The sequence below is a fragment of the Mizuhopecten yessoensis genome, unplaced genomic scaffold (assembly GCF_002113885.1).
Source record: "Mizuhopecten yessoensis strain PY_sf001 unplaced genomic scaffold, ASM211388v2 scaffold10821, whole genome shotgun sequence".
Classification (NCBI taxonomy): domain Eukaryota; kingdom Metazoa; phylum Mollusca; class Bivalvia; order Pectinida; family Pectinidae; genus Mizuhopecten; species Mizuhopecten yessoensis.
The window spans coordinates 329,502-350,505 of NW_018408738.1; the positions used below are offsets into that span (position 1 = coordinate 329,502).

Here is a 21,004-nt window from a genome sequence, read left to right on the forward strand (position 1 = left end):
AGTAAGTGAATACTACTGGGTACATACTTCTGACAACCCTGTGTAAGTGAATACTACTGGGTACATACTTCTGACACCCCTAAGTAAGTGAATACTACTGGGTAAATACTTCTGACACCCCTAAGTAAGTGAATACCACTGGGTAAATACTTCTGACAACCCTGTGTAAGTGAATACTACTGGGTACATACCCCTGATACCCTTAAGTAACACAAGATACATACTCCTGACTATCCTAAGTAAGTGAATACTACTGGGTACATACTTCTGACAACCCTGTGTAAGTGAATACTACGGGGTACACACTTCTGACACCCCTAAGTAAGTGAATACTACTGGGTACATACTTCTGACAACCCTGTGTAAGTGAATACTACTAGGTACATACCCCTGATACCCTTAAGTAACACAAGATACATACTTCTGACATCACTGATTAAGTAACACAAGATACATACTTCTGACATCACTGATTAAGTAACACAAGATACATACCCCTGATTCCCTTAAGTAACACAAGGTACATACTCCTGACTACCCTTAAGTTACACAAGGTACATACCTCTGATACCCTTAAGTTCCACAAGATACATACTCCTGACTACCCTTAAGTTACACAAGGTACATACCTCTGATACCCTTAAGTTACACAAGGTACATACTCCTGACTACCCTTAAGTTACACAAGGTACATACCTCTGATACCCTTAAGTTACACAAGGTACATACTCCTGATACCCTTAAGTTACGCAAGATACATACTCCTGATACCCTTAAGTTACACAAGGTACATACTCCTGACTACCCTAAGTAAGTGAATACTACTGGGTACATACTCCTGACTACCCTAAGTAAGTGAATACTACTGGGTACATACTCCTGACTACCCTTAGTAAGTGAGTACTACTGGGTACATACTCCTGACTACCCTAAGTAAGTGAATACTACTGGGTACATACTCCTGATACCCTTAGTAAGTGAATACTACTGGGTACATACTCCTGACTACCCTAAGTAAGTGAATACTTCTGGGTACATACTCCTGACTACCCTAAGTAAGTGAATACGACTGGGTACATACTTCTGACTACCCTTAGTAAGTGAATACTACTGGGTACATACTTCTGATACTCCTAAGGTTTGTACCAACTCCTGTAAGTTCTGTGTAATGAGTTCAGCACAGAGTGCTATGAGAGTGGCACTGAGCAGAAGAATGAAAAAGCTCTTTATCCTTGACCAGGAGGGGCTACCATGGTTGTGATCTAAAAACAAACAGAAAGTAAAACTAAATGATTAAGAATTTACGTCATGGGAAACATCCTTTATATTTTATACTTACATTGATCTGCATGATTACTTGAAAATGACCTCAGCTATTTAATAGTTATTGATAAAGGTTTTTAAAAAGTATAAAAAAATCAAGGTTTTCAAAAAGTACAAAAAATAAAGTGTAGAGAACCTACATGTCCTGATACATTGTTACAACTGGCCCTTGGTTCTACCTCCCCAGCAACAGGTTTTTGTTACAGTTCACCATTATTTTTATCCATTACAACAGTTAGACAGTTGACTATTTCTTGACAAATTTAGGATGCGTTGTTATCATTGTGTTTGACTTAAAAACCACCAGCTGACAGTGCTGGCACTAAGCATCAAGCTAGACATTGACTATAAATCCTACTTTTATGGTGGTCCCCCTCGACCGCTAGATCACTATGGTGGTCAGTCTGGTAGATGCTGGCAGAATGTGTTTTTAGAGCAAATACCATCCCTATGAGGTAGGCTATTGGAAGTAACACTGAGCAGGCATACACCAGCGGCATCACATGGTTACGGTAGAGTGTGGAGTCACCGTCCAAACCCGCCTGTAAGGGGAGATAATTATAAAGCATCACATGTTTAAGGTAAAGTGTGGAGTCACCATCTAAACCTGCCTGTTAGGGGAGATAATTATGAATAAAACAAACCTACACCAATGGTATCACACAGTCAACATATAACCCTGTTTGTAGCACTAGTGGACATCATTTGATATCAGTAGTGTGGAAGTCTTTGTTAGGGGGGCTGATAACCCCACATATATAACCAAAATCATCACAAGCCATCACATGGTTACGGAAGAGTGACTGGAGAGTGACAGATCATTGACTAAACCTGCTTGTCAGGGGAGATAATCATTCATAAACCGAACATACACAAGAGAGTCAATGTCAAACTCTTTCTATCTGAGGGAAATCATATATAAACAGGTATATACAGGGGCAAGTCATGGATTCAACATACCACAGAGCTCTGACACTGGGTGCAGTGGAGGGAGTAACTGGAGTTAGATGGGTTGACGGAGGTGTTCCCATTAGGCATGACATACACATTGTCACAGCTCTTGCACTGCATGTCTCCAAAGATCTTTGCAAACATAGTTGGAGCATACACACCTGAGAAAAATTACAACATCAATACATGTATACGTAAACACACAAGATCATTTTTTTTTAATATTTCATATTTTCTCTACAATGTTTATATAGCTATACCTTTTATAACCTTGTACATATAGTAACCTCATACATCTAGTAACCTCGTACATATAGTAACCTCGTACATATGATAACCACGTACGTATAGTAACCTCGTACGTATAGTGACCTCGTACATATAGTGACCTCGTACATATAGTAACCTCGGACATATAGTGACCTCGTACATATAGTGACCTCGTACATATAGTGACCTCCTACATATAGTGACCTCGTACGTATAGTGACCTCGTACGTATAGTGACCTCGTACATATAGTGACCTCGTACATATAGTAACCTCGGACATATAATAACCTCGTACATATGATAACCACGTACATATAGTAACCTCGTACGTATAGTGACCTCGTACATATAGTGACCTTGTACATTTAGTGACCTCGTACATATAGTGACCTCGTACATAAAGTGACCTTGTACGTATAGTGACCTCGTACATATAGTGACCTTGTACATATATTAACCTCGTACGTATAGTGACCTCGTACATATAGTGACCTCGTACATATAGTAACCTCGTACATATAGTAATCTCGTACATATAGTAACCTCATACATATAGTAACCTGGTACATATAGTAGCCTCGTACATATAGTACCCTCGTACATATAGTAATCTCGTACATATAGTAGCCTCGTACATATAGTAACCTCATACATATAGTAACCTGGTACATATAGTAGCCTCGTACATATAGTACCCTCGTACATATAGTAATCTCGTACATATAGTAGCCTCGTACATATAGTATCCTCGTACATATAGTAACCTTGTACATATAGTAACCACGTACATATAGTAACCTTGTACATATATTAACCTCTTACATATAGAGACCTCGTACATATAGTGACCTTGTACATATAGTAACCTCGAACATATAGTAACCTTGTACATATAGTAACCTCGCACATATAGTAACCTTGTACATATAGTAACCTCGCACATATAGTAACCTTGTACATATAGTAACCTCGTCCATATAGTAACCTTGTACATATAGTAACCTCGTCCATATAGTAACCTTGTACATATAGTAACCTCGTCCATATAGTAACCTTGTACATATAGTAACCTCGTACATGTAGTAACCTTGTACATATAGCAGCCTCGTACATAAAGTAACCTCTTACATATAGTAACCTTGTACATATAGTAACCTTGTGCATATTGTAACCTCGTACATATAGTAACCTTGTACATATAGTAACCTTGTGCATATTGTAACCTCGTACATATAGTAACCTTGTACATATAGTAACCTCGTACATTTAGTAACTTGCTTCTTAATATAGCTACCCTGTTTATATGTTATAACTATTCTGATTAACTTGAAGTGTACATGATCCCAATGACGTCGGTTTCTACTGTACCTCCAACAGCTACAAACATCAGGAGAGCTGTCACGTTAGCAGCCCGAGGGTTGAACCTTTGGGAGTGGTACTTGACATATAGTGACCTCGTACATATAGTGACCTTGTACGTATAGTGACCTCGTACATATAGTGACCTTGTACATATAGTAACCTCGTACATATAGTAAGCTTGTGCATATAGTAACCTCGTACATATAGGAACCTTGTACATATAGTAACCTTGTGCATATAGTAACCTCGTACATATAGTAGCCTCGTACATATAGTAGCCTCGTACATATAGTAACCTCGTACATATAGTAATCTCGTACATATAGTAACCTCATACATATAGTAACCTGGTACATATAGTAGCCTCGTACATATAGTAACCTTGTACATATAGTAATCTCGTACATATAGTAACCTCGTACATATAGTAATCTCGTACATATAGTAGCCTCGTACATATAGTATCCTCGTACATATAGTAACCTTGTACATATAGTAATCTCGTACATATAGTAACCTCATACATATAGTAATCTCGTACATATAGTAACCTCATACATATAGTAATCTCGTACATATAGTAACCTCATACATATAGTAATCTCGTACATATAGTAACCTCATACATATAGTAACCTGGTACATATAGTAGCCTCGTACATATAGTAACCTCATACATATAGTAATCTCGTACATATAGTAACCTCGTACATATAGTAATCTCGTACATATAGTAACCTCATACATATAGTAACCTGGTACATATAGTAGCCTCGTACATATAGTAACCTCGTACATATAGTAACCTTGTACATATATTAACCTCTTACATATAGAGACCTCGTACATATAGTGACCTTGTACATATAGTAACCTCGAACATATAGTAACCTTGTACATATAGTAACCTCGTACATATAGTAACTTGCTTCTTAATATAGCTACCCTGTTTATATGTTATAACTATTCTGATTAACTTGAAGTGTACATGATCCCAATGACGTCGGTTTCTACTGTACCTCCAACAGCTACAAACATCAGGAGAGCTGTCACGTTAGCAGCCCGAGGGTTGAACCTTTGGGAGTGGTACTTGATTCCTCCAATAACCATACAGATACCCTACAACAAAGTTTGTCTCACCTTAAACAATACAATAAATGTTGATTCACATAACCAGTCCTAAAAGGTGTAGTCATTAAATATGACAGAAGATTTTCCAGGGATTCCATTTTCAAATTTTTTTATTTTTTTTTAACATCAAATGATTTCCTCATGATCTCTTTGTCTCAATACAGCATAAGAAAACTTTCAAAGACTGTCATTATTTCAGGTATTAACACTTTCACCCCTAGGTAACTTTAGTGAACTCTCCCATGCAGTTATTGGGATGAATCCATTATGGTCTATAGTGGTGAAATGGTTAATACAATAATCTCAATTATTTCACCCTACTGAAACTTATGTATGGCCCATTTTGCTCAGATGGAATCTTTCATATTTGATCTTATATGTACAACGTAATATATTAATGCAATTATTAACCTCATTTGAGTTTAATAAAACAATTTATTAACCCTCAAAACATTACATTTTCTTTGACCTTCAGCTTCTGTAAACATAATAACCTTCTAGTTTATTAATCAATGTATTGACCTCAACAGAGATTAATAATTGTATGATGATATACCAATTCATGGAAAGCATATACATACACATCATGTACATCCATGCATTTGAAATATATATTGAGGTAAATTTATATCCATTCTCAACTGAACAAGTACATGTAGCGCCACTAAAATATTGAAAAGGGACAAATTAAATAGGAGGACATTTTTTATGTATAGGAATCCTGTGTAGACTATTAAGGGTAATCAATGATAATATAACCCCATCATTATATCATCAATTCTAACACGATTCGTTTGCAACGCATGTTTTGATTGGATACGGACCATGTTCTTATCTGCGATAGAATCATGATCAATCGTGTTAAGCTCCTCCCATCGCACTTAAGCCACGCCCCGTTTCTAACCAAAACAATATGGTGTCAAGCTCGCCTCTTAGCGAAATCCTGCTGATAAGGCTAGTAGGCAACAGAACAAAACGACCGATGAAATGCATTTGTTGAATGAATTAAAAAGTAAAAAGTACACATTCCTTGTTCTTACCTCCATTTATTACTGAAACGTTCGTTCCATCCGTGAGAAGGCATCTACTTAGATCCGAAATCAAATAAAACATTTCACATGTGTCGTATGCCTTTAATGATTTATACAAAACTATTCACAAATCTACAAATGATCACCGATATTCCGATTTTGTCGATAAGCACAGATTGGTATGCATACTGACATGGAAATATAAGGACTTGGTCAATACTAATACAAATGTGTCGTATAAACTTTGGAAACAGGACGTTCACGAACAATCCAAATATTCCGCCTCGTCAACATACAGATCGAGCTCTCGCCAGTATGGGCGGGGCCAAATGACCGACAATTGAAAGCTTCTTTCCGATTGGTCAGTCCGCTTCAGAATGACACGTTGCAAGTTCAGGTCACAAAGTATTTTACTACGTACTTTTGTAAAAGGAAATACAATGTTTCTAAACATATTAGCGTAGTATATTTGTTAAGGTGTGTTAGAATGGGGAGAGTACGTTATTTTTCGCGTCTATACTGGCGAAATCCTGCTGATAAGGCTATTGGTCTCGAGTTCAAACCTAAATTTCATGTTCTAATCGCCAGTATAGCCACTCAAAACAGCGTACTATCCCCTAAATTATATCTGGCATAATATTGATAGAAAATGTTTCTCTAGGTTTTAACATATCCCTACTCACCGGTATAAAGAGCAGACTGCCAACTATTGAACCTGAAATGGAAAGATATGAAATTTAATATATTATTTACTAACAGATTTTTCAAAAGGATCAGGGCCTGTATTCAATGAAACTGTTCTCATGCTCAAGCATGGGTTCTGTGCTCAAACAAACTTTCATGTAACTGGCTTAAATCATGTCAAACGACCTGTAAGTCAAATATAAACATTGAAAACAGTTTTGGGTTTGAAGTTTTTTCAATGTTTTCCCCAAATCATTGACAAAATAAGATTTGTTTATTAATTTATAACGGGAACAAGAAATTCAGCTTGAGTGCAAAATCCATGATTAGCATGAAAATGGTTTCATGAATACGCCCCCAGGACTCCACTGATGTTCCTTCATTCTTGATGTCCAGGGGTAACGCTCACTTTTGCTCTCTACACCCCTGGAATATGTCATAGCAAAATTAAAGGCTCGGTGTGCTCCGCCTTGTGGACGAGACGAGAAGACTTGTTTGATCCTTTGATGTACATCAAAAGAATCTCATGGTCGTTTAACCGTAAAACTTACTGGCCTTGAAGTCGGGCGTCGTTCCTCTGTAATCTCCAGAGAACATGCATCAGCCTAGTGATTGGTCAGGTTTTTTTTTACCTGTCACCAATCAAAAAGCTAACCGCATGCCTTCAATTTTGCTATGATATATTCCAGGGGTGTAGAGATTGAAAGTGAGCGTAACCCCTGGATATCGAGGATGATGTTCTGTATGTCACTAAACAAAAAGTAAATCATATCAACCAAATGAGGATATGTAACTTGATCTAATTACCGAAAGATTCTGAATTTTTAATTGAAAGTTTTTGATAGATGTGAATCTAGTGATGTTGAATTGGTTAAGGTCCTTAATTAATTCAACAACTTGTATCATAGCCTACACCACAACAATCTATAGACCAAATGTCATTGTTGTTCATGTAGGTATCATCGTTAGATAAAATAATTTCATGAAAACTTTCATCTTTTTAACAACTTCAGACCAGTTATACCTGACCTGTTAGCTTTTCCTGTGAGAAGGAACTTGAACTGACCAGTTCTATCTGAACATTGAATTTTACATGTGATAGAAGATTTGACCAGTTCTTATTGACCATTGAGCCTCACCTGTGAGAGAAGATTTGACCAGTTCAGCATAACAATCAGACCCAGTCTCACTTCCCTTGGAGAGAGCCAGGACAAAAATGATTATTTCTACGATAGACCCAAAGGTGGCATTCAGGACAGCCCCCACTGCAAAGTTACTCTGGGCAGAAATACTGAAAACAAAAACAATGAGATGACTTAAATTGATGATAATTTTCCGCATGACTTAATTATTTTTGTATAATAATCAGATTTCTAAATAAAAGAATTTTCAATACACTTTTGAATTATTATATTCATGTAGTTACTGTAATATAAACAATTCTTTTTCCAAACTATTTACAACTCATAATTGTCGATTGTAGCATGATTTATGTTTTCATTTTCATTATTATAATATCACTTGTCATCATTATATTATTTTTCTTTATTCTTCAGTTTCCCATTTTAGACACATGTACAGAATAATTGGCTTTTATGTACTGATAAAAGGAAGTTAATTTTAAGTTCTGCTTGATCACAGATAGAACTAGTTAAGTGTTTATGTTTCCCCCTACCTGATTATGGCCAGACCTATGTAGTAGGTCAATGGTATGATGGCACAAACTCCCAAAATACATTTCTGAAACAGACAACATTTCACGGTTCATCCTTGGTAAACAGACAGGTGTGGCATATATTTCCTTGTAACTGCTACATTTGTGGCTATTTGCTGCGTGTTAGTTCCCCCTCTTATCAAGGTGATCAAACAAGTAAATGTAAAATAACAGATTCAGTGCAATTACTTTTTACTATGAATTACATGTATAATCAAAAAAATTCTTCAGTTTACCTTTTGCCCTTCTCGGTATAGTATAGTAGTTTCAATAGGAAAAGAGAAAATCAACACTGGGATAATACAGATTTTAATACTAAAAGGCAGATATTTCACCTTGGTGGAAGATTTACCTGAATTATATATACCTGGATGATTTCCCTGAAACTCACTGTAATTACTGTAAGACCGAGAATATCGCATAGAAAAAATGAACATGGAATGTTCTTTTCCAGTACTTGAAGGCAATTTGAATATAAAATGTTTCCATGCTTTCCATTTAAAATTAGTGTTGTTAGAGCGGGAATAAGCACGGGCAGGCAGGGTTTTGAACCCAGAACCTTCCGAACTCTACCAATGGAGCTACCTGACTCAGTCCAGTTCTGCTACATTCCTTCCTCCTGTAACTAAGCCATAGACCCCAAAGACACACGAGACCCTATACCATCCACCGTAGGTATTTTTCGTTGGGCATCAAATGTAACAGGAGAGGAAAAACGCAACGTCCAGACCTAGATTCAAACCCCGGACCCTCCGAACTCTAGACAGATGGTCTACCGATTGAGTTACCTGGTCGTTGGTGATCAACCCAGTCCAGTTCCACTACAATAGCATCACCTTCAGTGCCTACATAGAATCAACAGTACTCCACCACTACTTACCGTGATCCCAGTGGTTATCTTATTATCTGGGTCAGTGTATCCCAAAGCCAGGGCGAGAATTACAAACACCAGTAAATCTGGAGGGTATGTTAAGGGTGACAGACTGGTCACTGAAGCATGAAGCAGTATCATACACACTGACCTACTGAAGTCCAGTCTCCTTCTATTGTAGATTACAAAAATCATGGCCATTTGTACATTGGTGATTATACGTTTAACCTTTTTTTTATCATTCTTAATGACAAAATGTGAGGAATGTTCTCAGATACCTCATTATCACCTATTAACATGTTAACTGAAGATCCTCAAATTTAACTATGCATTACCATACCCTGTCCCACCTCCAATCATGAAACCTTCTCTTACATTTAATACAAGAATTCAGTAAAACATGGTTAAAAGGACTTTAACACTCCCCTGGCTTAACTCAGTAAGTACAAACATATCATCTCATCCCTATCTTCTTTCTCTTTATAATATTTTAGATAACTCTAAAGCGAAGCCTGGTTCTTCAGCACATGTCCAGTTTCCCTCAGAGAATTGCACTTTCTTTATATTCTGCTTTCAAAGCTTCTTCTGAGATGACTGCAGTGTTGATATCTAGTTAGAAATTACAGTTGAGAATACAGGACTGCAGTACAGAATTACAGGATTACTGTAGAGAGTTACAGGATTACAGTAATTACAATAAGGATACTGAAGAGGATGATGTTCATGCCGTCTACACTGTATTTGTAGTAGTAAAGATACACGGACTGGTGGGTATACATAAGGATCTCGCTGTCCTGGTGCTGCTCTTTCTGTAATCAATGTATTAGTAAACTTTTAACAGGTCTATTGATTAGTCTTACACTGTCTTGTGTTCCTCTGTAATCAATGTATTAGTAAACTTTTAACAGGTCTATTGATTAAGTCACTGTCTTGTGTTCCTCTGTAATCAATGTATTAGTAAACTTTTAACAGGTCTATTGATTAAGTCACTGTCTTGTGTTCCTCTGTAATCAATGTATTAGTTAACTTTTAACAGGTCTATTGATTAAGTCACTGTCTTGTGTTCCTCTGTAATCAATGTATTAGTTAACTTTTAACAGGTCTATTGATTAATAAGTCACTGTCTTGTGTACCTCTGTAATCAATGTCATTGTAAGCAAACTTTTACAAGGTTTAGTATGCAACTGTTATAAGTATATATTTACATCTCTCCCTTCTTCAGCTTAATAAACTCTGACTACATACATAAATAAGGGTATACACAGTGAAAAAAGTATGTTTGTTGCCAACTAAGCTCTTACATGTACTACCATATATGTCATCAAAATGAAGTTCAATCCTTATATGACACATTACATAATTATATCTAAGATTTATGATAAAGTAACCTCTGAAATGAAACTAAAATTTAGAGTTAGGCTACCTTACAACTCAGAAATAATGCATTTTTTATATTTAATTTAGTCTTTCAATGCGTCAGATATAACAGTTTTTTTGCATGCAATCTTTGGACAGATATGTCTCAATTGACTATAGCCAACTTTGTTGAACTACAAACATCTACTACACTGATATCTATATCTTAAAGCTTGATAAATCAAAAAGATTTGGGTATCTGATACTGTCATTGTAAAAGTTAACTATAAATGTATATAACACATACCACATAGCTGTAGTCTGCTACTTTTAACTTCTGTGGGGGCATGAACAGTATCTGGGTGATGGCTTTAAAGTTTAGCTGGAAATAAAACACACTATAAGTTACACAATAATACGTTGACGTTAATACCTGGTCATGTTTCAGCATTTATTGTCAGCATGTTTAGCAGATTTTACATTTTCAATAGGTCTTCTTATAGATTTACAGGGGTCTTGACTAAACACTTTTTACATTTTTTTGGTATGTATATTTTCTTCCAGCCAATCAAGCATACCTTCATTGTACAAATTTTCTGTTAAGAACAAACAGCATTTTTATAGTTACATAAAGCTCTTTATAAATTGTAAGGAATGTTTTCAACTGTTCCTTTGCTCATTATCAGTGAAACAGTTAATGTTTTCCTTCTGATTGTTCAATAATTTCATACAATCTTTCAGATTGTTATTCCAGGCTTGTTAGTCAGGTAAGAAGTGATTTGTTTGAAAATGTCAAAACTGGTTGCTCCTCATTGTTTTGAAGACCTGGAGAACCATTACACTTGACCTTAAGCAGACAGAGACAACATTTCCCCAGATCTGTCCCAGCATCAGGGGACAGCAGCTTAGGATATGGAACAACTCTCAGTGTATCAGTGTGAAAACATTTTGATTACATTCAAATCATAAGGTGTTCCATAAAAACAAATGTTAATCCAATTCCATTTAATCTTATTACAAAATAAATGAGTGTTAGTTTTATTTAATCTTTTTGCTTAAAATTTGTACTATTTGCCCATTTCTCAAAAATGCTTGACTGGATGAGGAGGTACACTGGTCTAGTCAACCACCTCCCTACAGCCTGCATAATACTTTCAGTACGAGTTATCTCCCCTGACCCACATCTTTGGGCCTGTTCATTATGCGGAAAAACTGGTTTGGATCCGTTTTAAATGTAACATTTTTGGGTATAAATCCTGACGGACCTGCAAATGTTTAGGCAGGCCTTGCCAAGCTTTGTCAAGGCTTACCTGAAAGCAGCATCAGATTACTGGGTCAGACCTTATTTAATAAACCAACAACTGTATGTGGTCCAACCGTCCAACTGTTCATAAACGAAACCGGCCCTGGTAAGCCTACATGGTGGTCAGTCATAATGTGTGAGCAGATATAAGTGTACACTTAGTACACAACAGAATTATTTTTGTGGTTAACCTAGATAATCTTACATCATATCTCCATATATTTAGTCTATAATCCATTGTAAGGCATAGACCGAATTATTTTTGTTTCAAAAGTTAAAATCATGCAGCCACAGAAACGAAATTATGATTTTAGTCACTGTCCTACAACTTGTGTAAAAAAAAGGTTTTCCGGCCAAGGAGGAAGAAGAAAAAACTCCCAGGATGTCTTTATTTCTGGAACAGCCCTAAGTAACATCATCAAAATGTATATTTACCTTAGCAACGGGCATGGAGACAACAAACAGCCAGGTGAAAAACATGATGATGAAATGAGCTACAACCAGAACAGGAACACCTAGCACCAACCACAGGTACGACACTGGTGACTTCTGTAGGTAAAATAAATGCAGGTATTAGATCTGTGTGTTGATTTATAATAGAAATACAGACATACATCTTCTTATGTTTTCTATGCCTAGTGTTCCAGTGTATATAATGCTGAACCAGAAGACCTTTCTTTTCTGTTTACTACTTTCCCAACTCATAATTTCCAACTGTATCAGATCTTAGATCATTACAAATAACATATTACATTATTTCCAGTATTATTAGTTTTAGACAATCAGGACCCTGATAGCTAAATACCGTTTAGACAGATCAGACTCTGGCAGCTAGTGTTGTTTATTAGCCTGACAGTGTATATCAGAGTCAGAGTCTCCTATCTGACACTAATTAACACAGCTAGCCACCCACAACCTCAGAGTCTCCTATCTGACACTAACACAGTTAGCCACCCACAACCTCAGAGTCTATGTATTCAGTCACAAACAAATCTAGGCTTCACTACATGTAGCTATAGGTAGGACCTGCTGACAATTGGCTAGCCATCTATTCTTAAACATTGGTTGACTGTGCTTCCTCTACATTAAAATATCTGCATCACTCTATCCTGCTACACAAGGCCCTTTCCTCTCAATTCTCAATGTCATCACTATGCTACCATATTTATCCTGCAATAAGTCCATGAGGTCAACAGACACAACACATAACCTTCAATTCAAGTTAGGGGGTGGGCTTATCACAGGATAGATATTGTTCTTACAAAGAAGACCAGGCGTGATGTATGGTGTCTGAGGGAAGGGACCGTCCCCTCTAGAAGTCCCGTCCTCTCACCACCCTCGCTTTCAGTATACGTCTTCAAACCAGGACTACAGGTTCTCTTCACTGTAGGATGAACCTTCAATTAGTGATTAAAAAATAATAAAGAATTACCTCTGTATAAATTTATGAGAGATAGACCTTTAGAATTGCGATGAAATTTGAAAATGTATATCATCAAATTCAATTTTCTGGTCAACATTACTAGTAATTTCTAATTATTTCATTAAAAGCACATCACTCATTGCCACAATAAAACTATGCATCCCACCCCTCATTTCTTTAATACAATACATATTAGTACATGTAAAACGATACGTGCACAATATCAAAAATATGTTATTCAGTTATAAGAAATACAATGATGGAAGAATGCATACAAAACTTTTACACTTAATGTTATAACACAGGTTTACTTTATACAGCCATACAGACCTCATTGAGGGTCTGTTTTGTACCAGTTTTAGGATCTTATATACATGTATAAACTATTAATATTGACCAGGTCACAAACTATTCATACTGACCAGGTGAACAAACTTGCCAAATGGCCATAGGAAATATCTGGCCAGTGTCCAGCAGTACACACCTGATGAACACAGAGGATGCAGACTTTAATATCTGTACAAGTCAAACAAAACTTTTAACAATGTTCAATATATAACTCGGTCCACAATTTCAAATATTTTGAAAGTAAAAAGTAACTGTACCAAAAAAATTTCCCTTCTGCAGGCAATAAAACAGGGAGTATAATACATTTTACAAATAAATGTCGATTCATATATCCCTTTTCACTATTATGTTTAATGACTGGTACATTATTATGAATATAAACTTTATTTCATTTTTTCATGTTTTCATTTACAGTATGATGTAAAGCAATACACAATTGTTAAAATTGGATTTGGAAACAAGTTTTACAACTTATGTAGATCCATCTCCAGGATTATTATTATACGGACAGGTACCTACCATAATTCCAGCCCACAAGGGTGATAAACATAAGACAGCCAACTATTAGATACAGCAAGGCCATCCACCATCCAAACAGCAATACATACAGTATGTTAGAGGGACGTGCCGTCGACACTGTCAAACATAGAGTAAGTTAGCTATAGATAGACATTATATCATACACAGTGACACTCAAGTATACAATCAGCCAGAGGGAAGCATTCTTAATATTGTAACACAAAGTGTAAGTCTATGGGAAATCGTCTTTAGGTGTGATACCTCTCATGGAAATCTATGGGAAATCAATCCTTAGGTAGAATATCTAACATGGAAATCTATGGGAAATTAATCCTTAGGTAGGATATCTAACATGGAAGTCTATGGGAAATCAATCCTTAGGTAGAATATCTAACATGGAAATCTATGGGAAATTAATCTTTATGTAGGATATCTAACATTGAAGTCTATGGGAAATTAATCCCCAGGTAGGTAGGATATTTAGTATGGATGGAAGTCTATGGGAAATCAATCCTTAGGAAGGATACTTAACATGGAAGTCTATGGGAAATTAATCTTTATGTAGGATATCTAACATTGAAGTCTATGGGAAATTAATCCTTAGGTAGGATATCTAACATGGAAGTCTATGGGAAATAAATCTTTATGTAGGATATCTTACATTGATGTCTATGGGAAATTAATCCTTAGGTAGGATATCTAACATTGAAGTCTATGGGAAATGAATCCTTAGGTAGGTAGGATACTAAACACAGACGTTTATGGGAAGTTAATCTTTTAGGTATATGATTCCTTACCAGCACTGACACAATGCAATGCCTAAATCAGACTAAAGATACACACCATCCTTCTAAACAGACAGAATTATTATTGCATTTGCAAAAAACAATACATTTAGTAGATCATGACAAGTAAGTACTAAGATTAATGTGATAATGATGAACCACCTCTACAGGGGTAAAGGTCATTTGCTCTTGATCATCTGGTAATTTTCTAACACCACAATAACTAAAAGATTAGCAAGAATGGTATTTCTGGTCTGAAGATCACATTACATGTATTACAATCTGAATAGCATAACAGCAAAGATTCCTTTGCAGCAATAGTTCCTTTTTATCAATACGTGTACTAATAAACTGATCCTGGACATCAAGGGAGGTAATCACCGTTCACAGGTTTGATCTTGTCAAAGTCCTCGTAGAGATTCTGTACCACCTCTGATCGTGTATTTAAGGGTCTATCTGTCACATGACCTTTCCATTTCTTGAATCCAAACTGTAACAAACAATAGATCATTATGGTGAGGATAACATGGTTTCTGTCTTTCTGATAAAAATTCCCTGAATCACAAATTTTACAAATTAAAGAATAACCACTTCATCAATATATCCCTAGAGTATAATGTGTAGCATATATTTAATTCTCAATAAATAATAGTCCAAACTTATCATCTTGTTAATTTAAAGCAGTGATTTTTCTACTTGTGTTTTACAGGACCGTGTGCTTTGGGCAAAAATATCCCATAAAAATCATGATTTTGGAAAATATAACAGAAATAAACAGGGCCTTATATTGACCCCAAATTTACTTTAAAAAATCACGCAATTGTATATAAATTATAATTGATGTATCACTGTTAATTGTTTATAATCCCTGGAGAATACCCATAGTTTATCAGTCTATAAGAGCTTACCAAGTAGTTATTACTGATCTTATGAGCCTCCACATCACTATCAACTCCCTGTATGAAGGGGTCCTCCAGTATGTCTACAAAGCTGCTGAGCGACGTCACTTTGGGATCAGAGGAAAGGTCACCAGTTTGGTCAGTAGTATCTGAAGTCCGACCCCGGTTACGTAAACTTTGAGAGCTGACTCCAAAACTTGTTTCCCCATCTTGTCCTGGCAGATCCTGGGTTCCTGGTGATGCTCCTGTAGTTGGGGGCTTAGGGTTTTCTAATGACACATTAGTGTCCATCTCTTCTGGACAATATCTATATCATACTGGATAATCACAAAAATAATATTTTAACATGATATAATGTCAGAGTTACTTCCCTTACACTATGAAATGGTGTGTGTCAAAATGTTTTGCTTTAGGACATTATATTTACAGCTGAATGCATCTGCCTCTTAAATACAGCAGTGTTGGGTAACAAGATATATCAATCAGCTTTCAGCTGTTACAAATGTACAGGAGAATTAAATTTGTTTTGACACTGCCACATTATATGAATTAATGCTGATCAGATTACTGTTAAGGAGAAGATCAGTGTCTTTTGCAATGAAGTTTTGTAATGTTAACTACACATTTATACTTTCCTAGTAAGCCTGTGTTTGGCTGGGCAAACATATATATTTGTATTTGCATTCTATATTTTAAATTGAACAATTGTATGAATGCATCACATGTTTTACACGGAAATGAAAATTGAACTTGAACTATATTTTCTATTTAGTGCCCAGGCATTTCTAATTACAATCCCCACAAAACTCATCATCGTGGTGAAAAAGTTGAAGCCATTTTTCACCAAACAGTTATTTCTATTTGTTACATGGCATTTGACTGGAGTAAGCCAACTCATTCCCGGTAACTGTTAGTAAAGCGCTAGGATCTACTCGGTGATAATCCTCCAGATCTGTGTTGTGAAACTCAAGTGGTACAGCACTAAATTAAAAGAGACTGTTGGAAACACAACCCCATAGCAAAACATAACACAAAAATATCCTACAGTACACACAAAAGCATTGTAGGAATTTGACAATTGCAATCATCTGTATGAAAACCTTCAACTTCATCACTCTATCACCTGAGCTAAAGGGAAATTCCCTTACAAAAGTACATATCTGTAAAAGGCAACATGACCATACATGTGCAGATAAAAACTGCCACAGTTAAAGTACACTAATTACTGGTGAACTGTTTACAGTAGATAACATGTCTAATCAGTAGTTCTAGTAATTTGATACAGCTCAGTGCTGGTACACAGTAATACGCTGGTACGGTATCACAGTCATACGCTGGTACGGTATCACAGTAATACATTTCATACAAATGAAGCTAAACATTGCAGAGGTTTTTTGGCCTCTGGAACACTAGACTTTTGACTGAGTATATTTGGTTGTTCATATTTCTGACAGGCAATTTAAAATTCAATTTAACAATATATGGCATAAAATCAACAATTTCACATTAAAATGTGCATTACAAGAATTAAGTCATACCACTGGCTCATACATGTAATTATATAATGGAACATCAACTTATTTAATCAGGAGTAAGTCGTCCGCCCTGATGTCGTGAAACTTGCATTTAAGTATGGAAAGTCACTGTTTTACATTATTAAATATTTATGTAATTTAATGCATTGTACCACTACATATATACTTGTATATGCAATGTATTTATGGCAAAAAGACATTTGTGTCTATTGCTGAATAAAGATTATTATTTGTCAATGCACCCATAATATATTAGATATATATTAAAAGATGATGCTAGCATCTGTGTTTGAAGTTATCATCTGATCATAACCAGGTCCAGTACGTATACACTCTGCCGATTGAGCTATATAGCTATAAAGACCTATATAGCTATATACACCTATAAATTATAGCTGTATTGAGCTATATTTTCTCAGATTTCAAATTTCATTAAATTAAAGCAAAGTCGCATAAAACAATAAGGTTAATGGTAATGTCGACTACAAAAAGCATACAGTTAGAGGTTTATTTTCATTTTTCATAAATGTAAAATTTCCCGATTTCTTTACATCATTTTTTTTTAAAAAGAATACTTATATTTAATGTCTTTTGTTATCAACCTTCTTTTAAATGCGACTTTGTTCCGTTTTCCTTAAAAAAGAAAATCACGTGAAAATAGCTCAAAAGACCTATTTCAGATAGGTCAATAGAGCTATTATAGGTCTTTACAGCTATGTAGCTCAATCGGCAGAGTGTACTGGACCTGATAACAGTCTACAGTTAAACTATTTTAGAATGTGATAAAGTTGATGCAAGAAATGGTGTACATTGTATGACTGGTACCGTGACACAGTCTGTCATCGTACATTGTATGACTGGTACCGTGACACAGTCTGTCATCGTACATTGTATGACTGGTACCGTGGCACAGTCTGTCATCGTACATTGTATGACTGGTACCGTGGCACAGTCTGTCATCGTACATTGTATGACTGGTACCGTGGCACAGTCTGTCATCGTACATTGTATGACTGGTACCGTGGCACAGTCTGTCATCGTACATTGTATGACTGGTACCGTGGCACAGTCTGTCATCGTACATTGTATGACTGGTACCGTGGCACAGTCTGTCATCGTACATTGTATGACTGGTACCGTGGCACAGTCTGTCATCGTACATTGTATGACTGGTACCGTGGCACAGTCTGTCATCGTACATTGTATGACTGGTACCGTGGCACAGTCTGTCATCGTACATTGTATGACTGGTACCGTGGCACAGTCTGTCATCGTACATTGTATGACTGGTACCGTGGCACAGTCTGTCATCGTACATTGTATGACTGGTACCGTGGCACAGTCTGTCATCGTACATTGTATGACTGGTACCGTGGCACAGTCTGTCATCGTACATTGTATGACTGGTACCGTGGCACAGTCTGTCATCGTACATTGTATGACTGGTACCGTGGCACAGTCTGTCATCGTACATTGTATGACTGGTACCGTGGCACAGTCTGTCATCGTACATTGTATGACTGGTACCGTGGCACAGTCTGTCATCGTACATTGTATGACTGGTACCGTGGCACAGTCTGTCATCGTACATTGTATGACTGGTACCGTGGCACAGTCTGTCATCGTACATTGTATGACTGGTACCGTGGCACAGTCTGTCATCGTACATTGTATGACTGGTACCGTGGCACAGTCTGTCATCGTACATTGTATGACTGGTACCGTGGCACAGTCTGTCATCGTACATTGTATGACTGGTACCGTGGCACAGTCTGTCATCGTACATTGTATGACTGGTACCGTGGCACAGTCTGTCATCGTACATTGTATGACTGGTACCGTGGCACAGTCTGTCATCGTACATTGTATGACTGGTACCGTGGCACAGTCTGTCATCGTACATTGTATGACTGGTACCGTGGCACAGTCTGTCATCGTACATTGTATGACTGGTACCGTGGCACAGTCTGTCATCGTACATTGTATGACTGGTACCGTGGCACAGTCTGTCATCGTACATTGTATGACTGGTACCGTGGCACAGTCTGTCATCGTACATTGTATGACTGGTACCGTGGCACAGTCTGTCATCGTACATTGTATGACTGGTACCGTGGCACAGTCTGTCATCGTACATTGTATGACTGGTACCGTGGCACAGTCTGTCATCGTACATTGTATGACTGGTACCGTGGCACAGTCTGTCATCGTACATTGTATGACTGGTACCGTGGCACAGTCTGTCATCGTACATTGTATGACTGGTACCGTGGCACAGTCTGTCATCGTACATTGTATGACTGGTACCGTGGCACAGTCTGTCATCGTACATTGTATGACTGGTACCGTGGCACAGTCTGTCATCGCCATATTAAGTATGACATTTGAGACAAAACAGACTAAAAAATAGTTTATGTGTGATTCTACTGAGAACGGGAAAGTGTAACGTTGTCACAGCCCTGTGTGTTATGACAGATAAAATGACATTATACATGTTTCTAACATTTACCATAGGAGCCTGAAGTTCTGTCAATAATGAATAATAATAGTAATACAAAAAATACCTATAATATGCTAAATAAGCATATTATAGGTATTTTTTGTATTACTATTATTATTCATTATTGACAGAACTTCAGGCTCCTGTGCATTTACGTAGTCCGATAACTTAGTGGTTATTATATATTGATGGCGCCGAGCGTCAATGACAGTTTTTGTAAATATGTATACGTTACCTTTCTATCAATGTGTGCGCCATAAATACTCTCTGATCCTCGTGAATGTCACTGAATACACTTGTTACATATCCTCACCGACCACACATAAAATGTTGTTTTGGTACTCACGTGAGTTAAGGGAGGTCACTCTAATATTCCATGTAATGCTTTCCTCCAATCTAGTGGTTTAAAGCACTTGAAACAGAAGCAGTTTTTCCTTTTGCAATACAAGGAATGGTACATGTATCTATTCTTCATCCAAACCTATATATATTTGAGAAATCGGAAAAATGTATATGTCAGCATCTGTTATGTTGTTATTTACCTCTGATGAAAAATTCAAAAAAAGAAATTTAATTTTTAAATATCAAAAATATTGTTCAAATAGTTTAAAAAAGCAATTGAAATTTAGCAGAAAGTATCAAAGATAGGAAAACTTTTTCACGTATTTCTCAAACTTACTAATAGACAGATGTTTTAAGAAAATTCTCAGACTGGGGGGGGGTATTGCATGCGATAAATTGCATTAGGGGGTGTTGTATTGCATGCGTCAAATTCTTCTGTAAGCAATTTGCTTTGTAATTTGAACATCAGATGTGGTTATCTTGGACACATACACCTCTTCAACCTTGATGAATGAATAGCTCTACAGTTAGGAGGCCAAGATCCTCTCTTATTGGGAGATAACACTTTTAATATGTGTAGTATTTTTGATGTTGAATTTTGTTGTCAGTGGTAGTTATACCATGTCATTTTTAATTAAATGTATACTTGCAATTGA

General features: G+C 36.6%; 1 protein-coding gene across 1 annotated transcript in view; it reads right to left on the minus strand.

Annotated features, from left to right (window-relative positions):
- The window catches only part of LOC110462659 (putative cation exchanger C521.04c), a 35,962-nt gene extending 15,605 nt beyond the window's left edge, over positions 1-20,357 (minus strand). The window contains exons 1-18 of the mRNA XM_021516732.1: positions 20,242-20,357; positions 15,981-16,288; positions 15,454-15,562; positions 14,288-14,404; positions 13,843-13,904; positions 13,260-13,394; positions 12,433-12,546; positions 11,002-11,076; positions 10,045-10,147; positions 9,348-9,424; positions 8,429-8,493; positions 7,893-8,044; positions 6,753-6,784; positions 4,944-5,026; positions 3,914-3,930; positions 2,284-2,435; positions 1,682-1,865; positions 1,123-1,262 (exon numbers count right to left, since the gene is read on the minus strand). Of these exons, the coding sequence (XP_021372407.1) occupies positions 1,123-1,262; positions 1,682-1,865; positions 2,284-2,435; positions 3,914-3,930; positions 4,944-5,026; positions 6,753-6,784; positions 7,893-8,044; positions 8,429-8,493; positions 9,348-9,424; positions 10,045-10,147; positions 11,002-11,076; positions 12,433-12,546; positions 13,260-13,394; positions 13,843-13,904; positions 14,288-14,404; positions 15,454-15,562; positions 15,981-16,262 (1,899 nt within the window). The 5' untranslated portion in view covers positions 16,263-16,288; positions 20,242-20,357. The remainder of the gene's footprint in view (positions 1-1,122; positions 1,263-1,681; positions 1,866-2,283; positions 2,436-3,913; positions 3,931-4,943; positions 5,027-6,752; positions 6,785-7,892; positions 8,045-8,428; positions 8,494-9,347; positions 9,425-10,044; positions 10,148-11,001; positions 11,077-12,432; positions 12,547-13,259; positions 13,395-13,842; positions 13,905-14,287; positions 14,405-15,453; positions 15,563-15,980; positions 16,289-20,241) is intronic.
- Between the last annotated feature and the right edge of the window lie 647 nt (positions 20,358-21,004).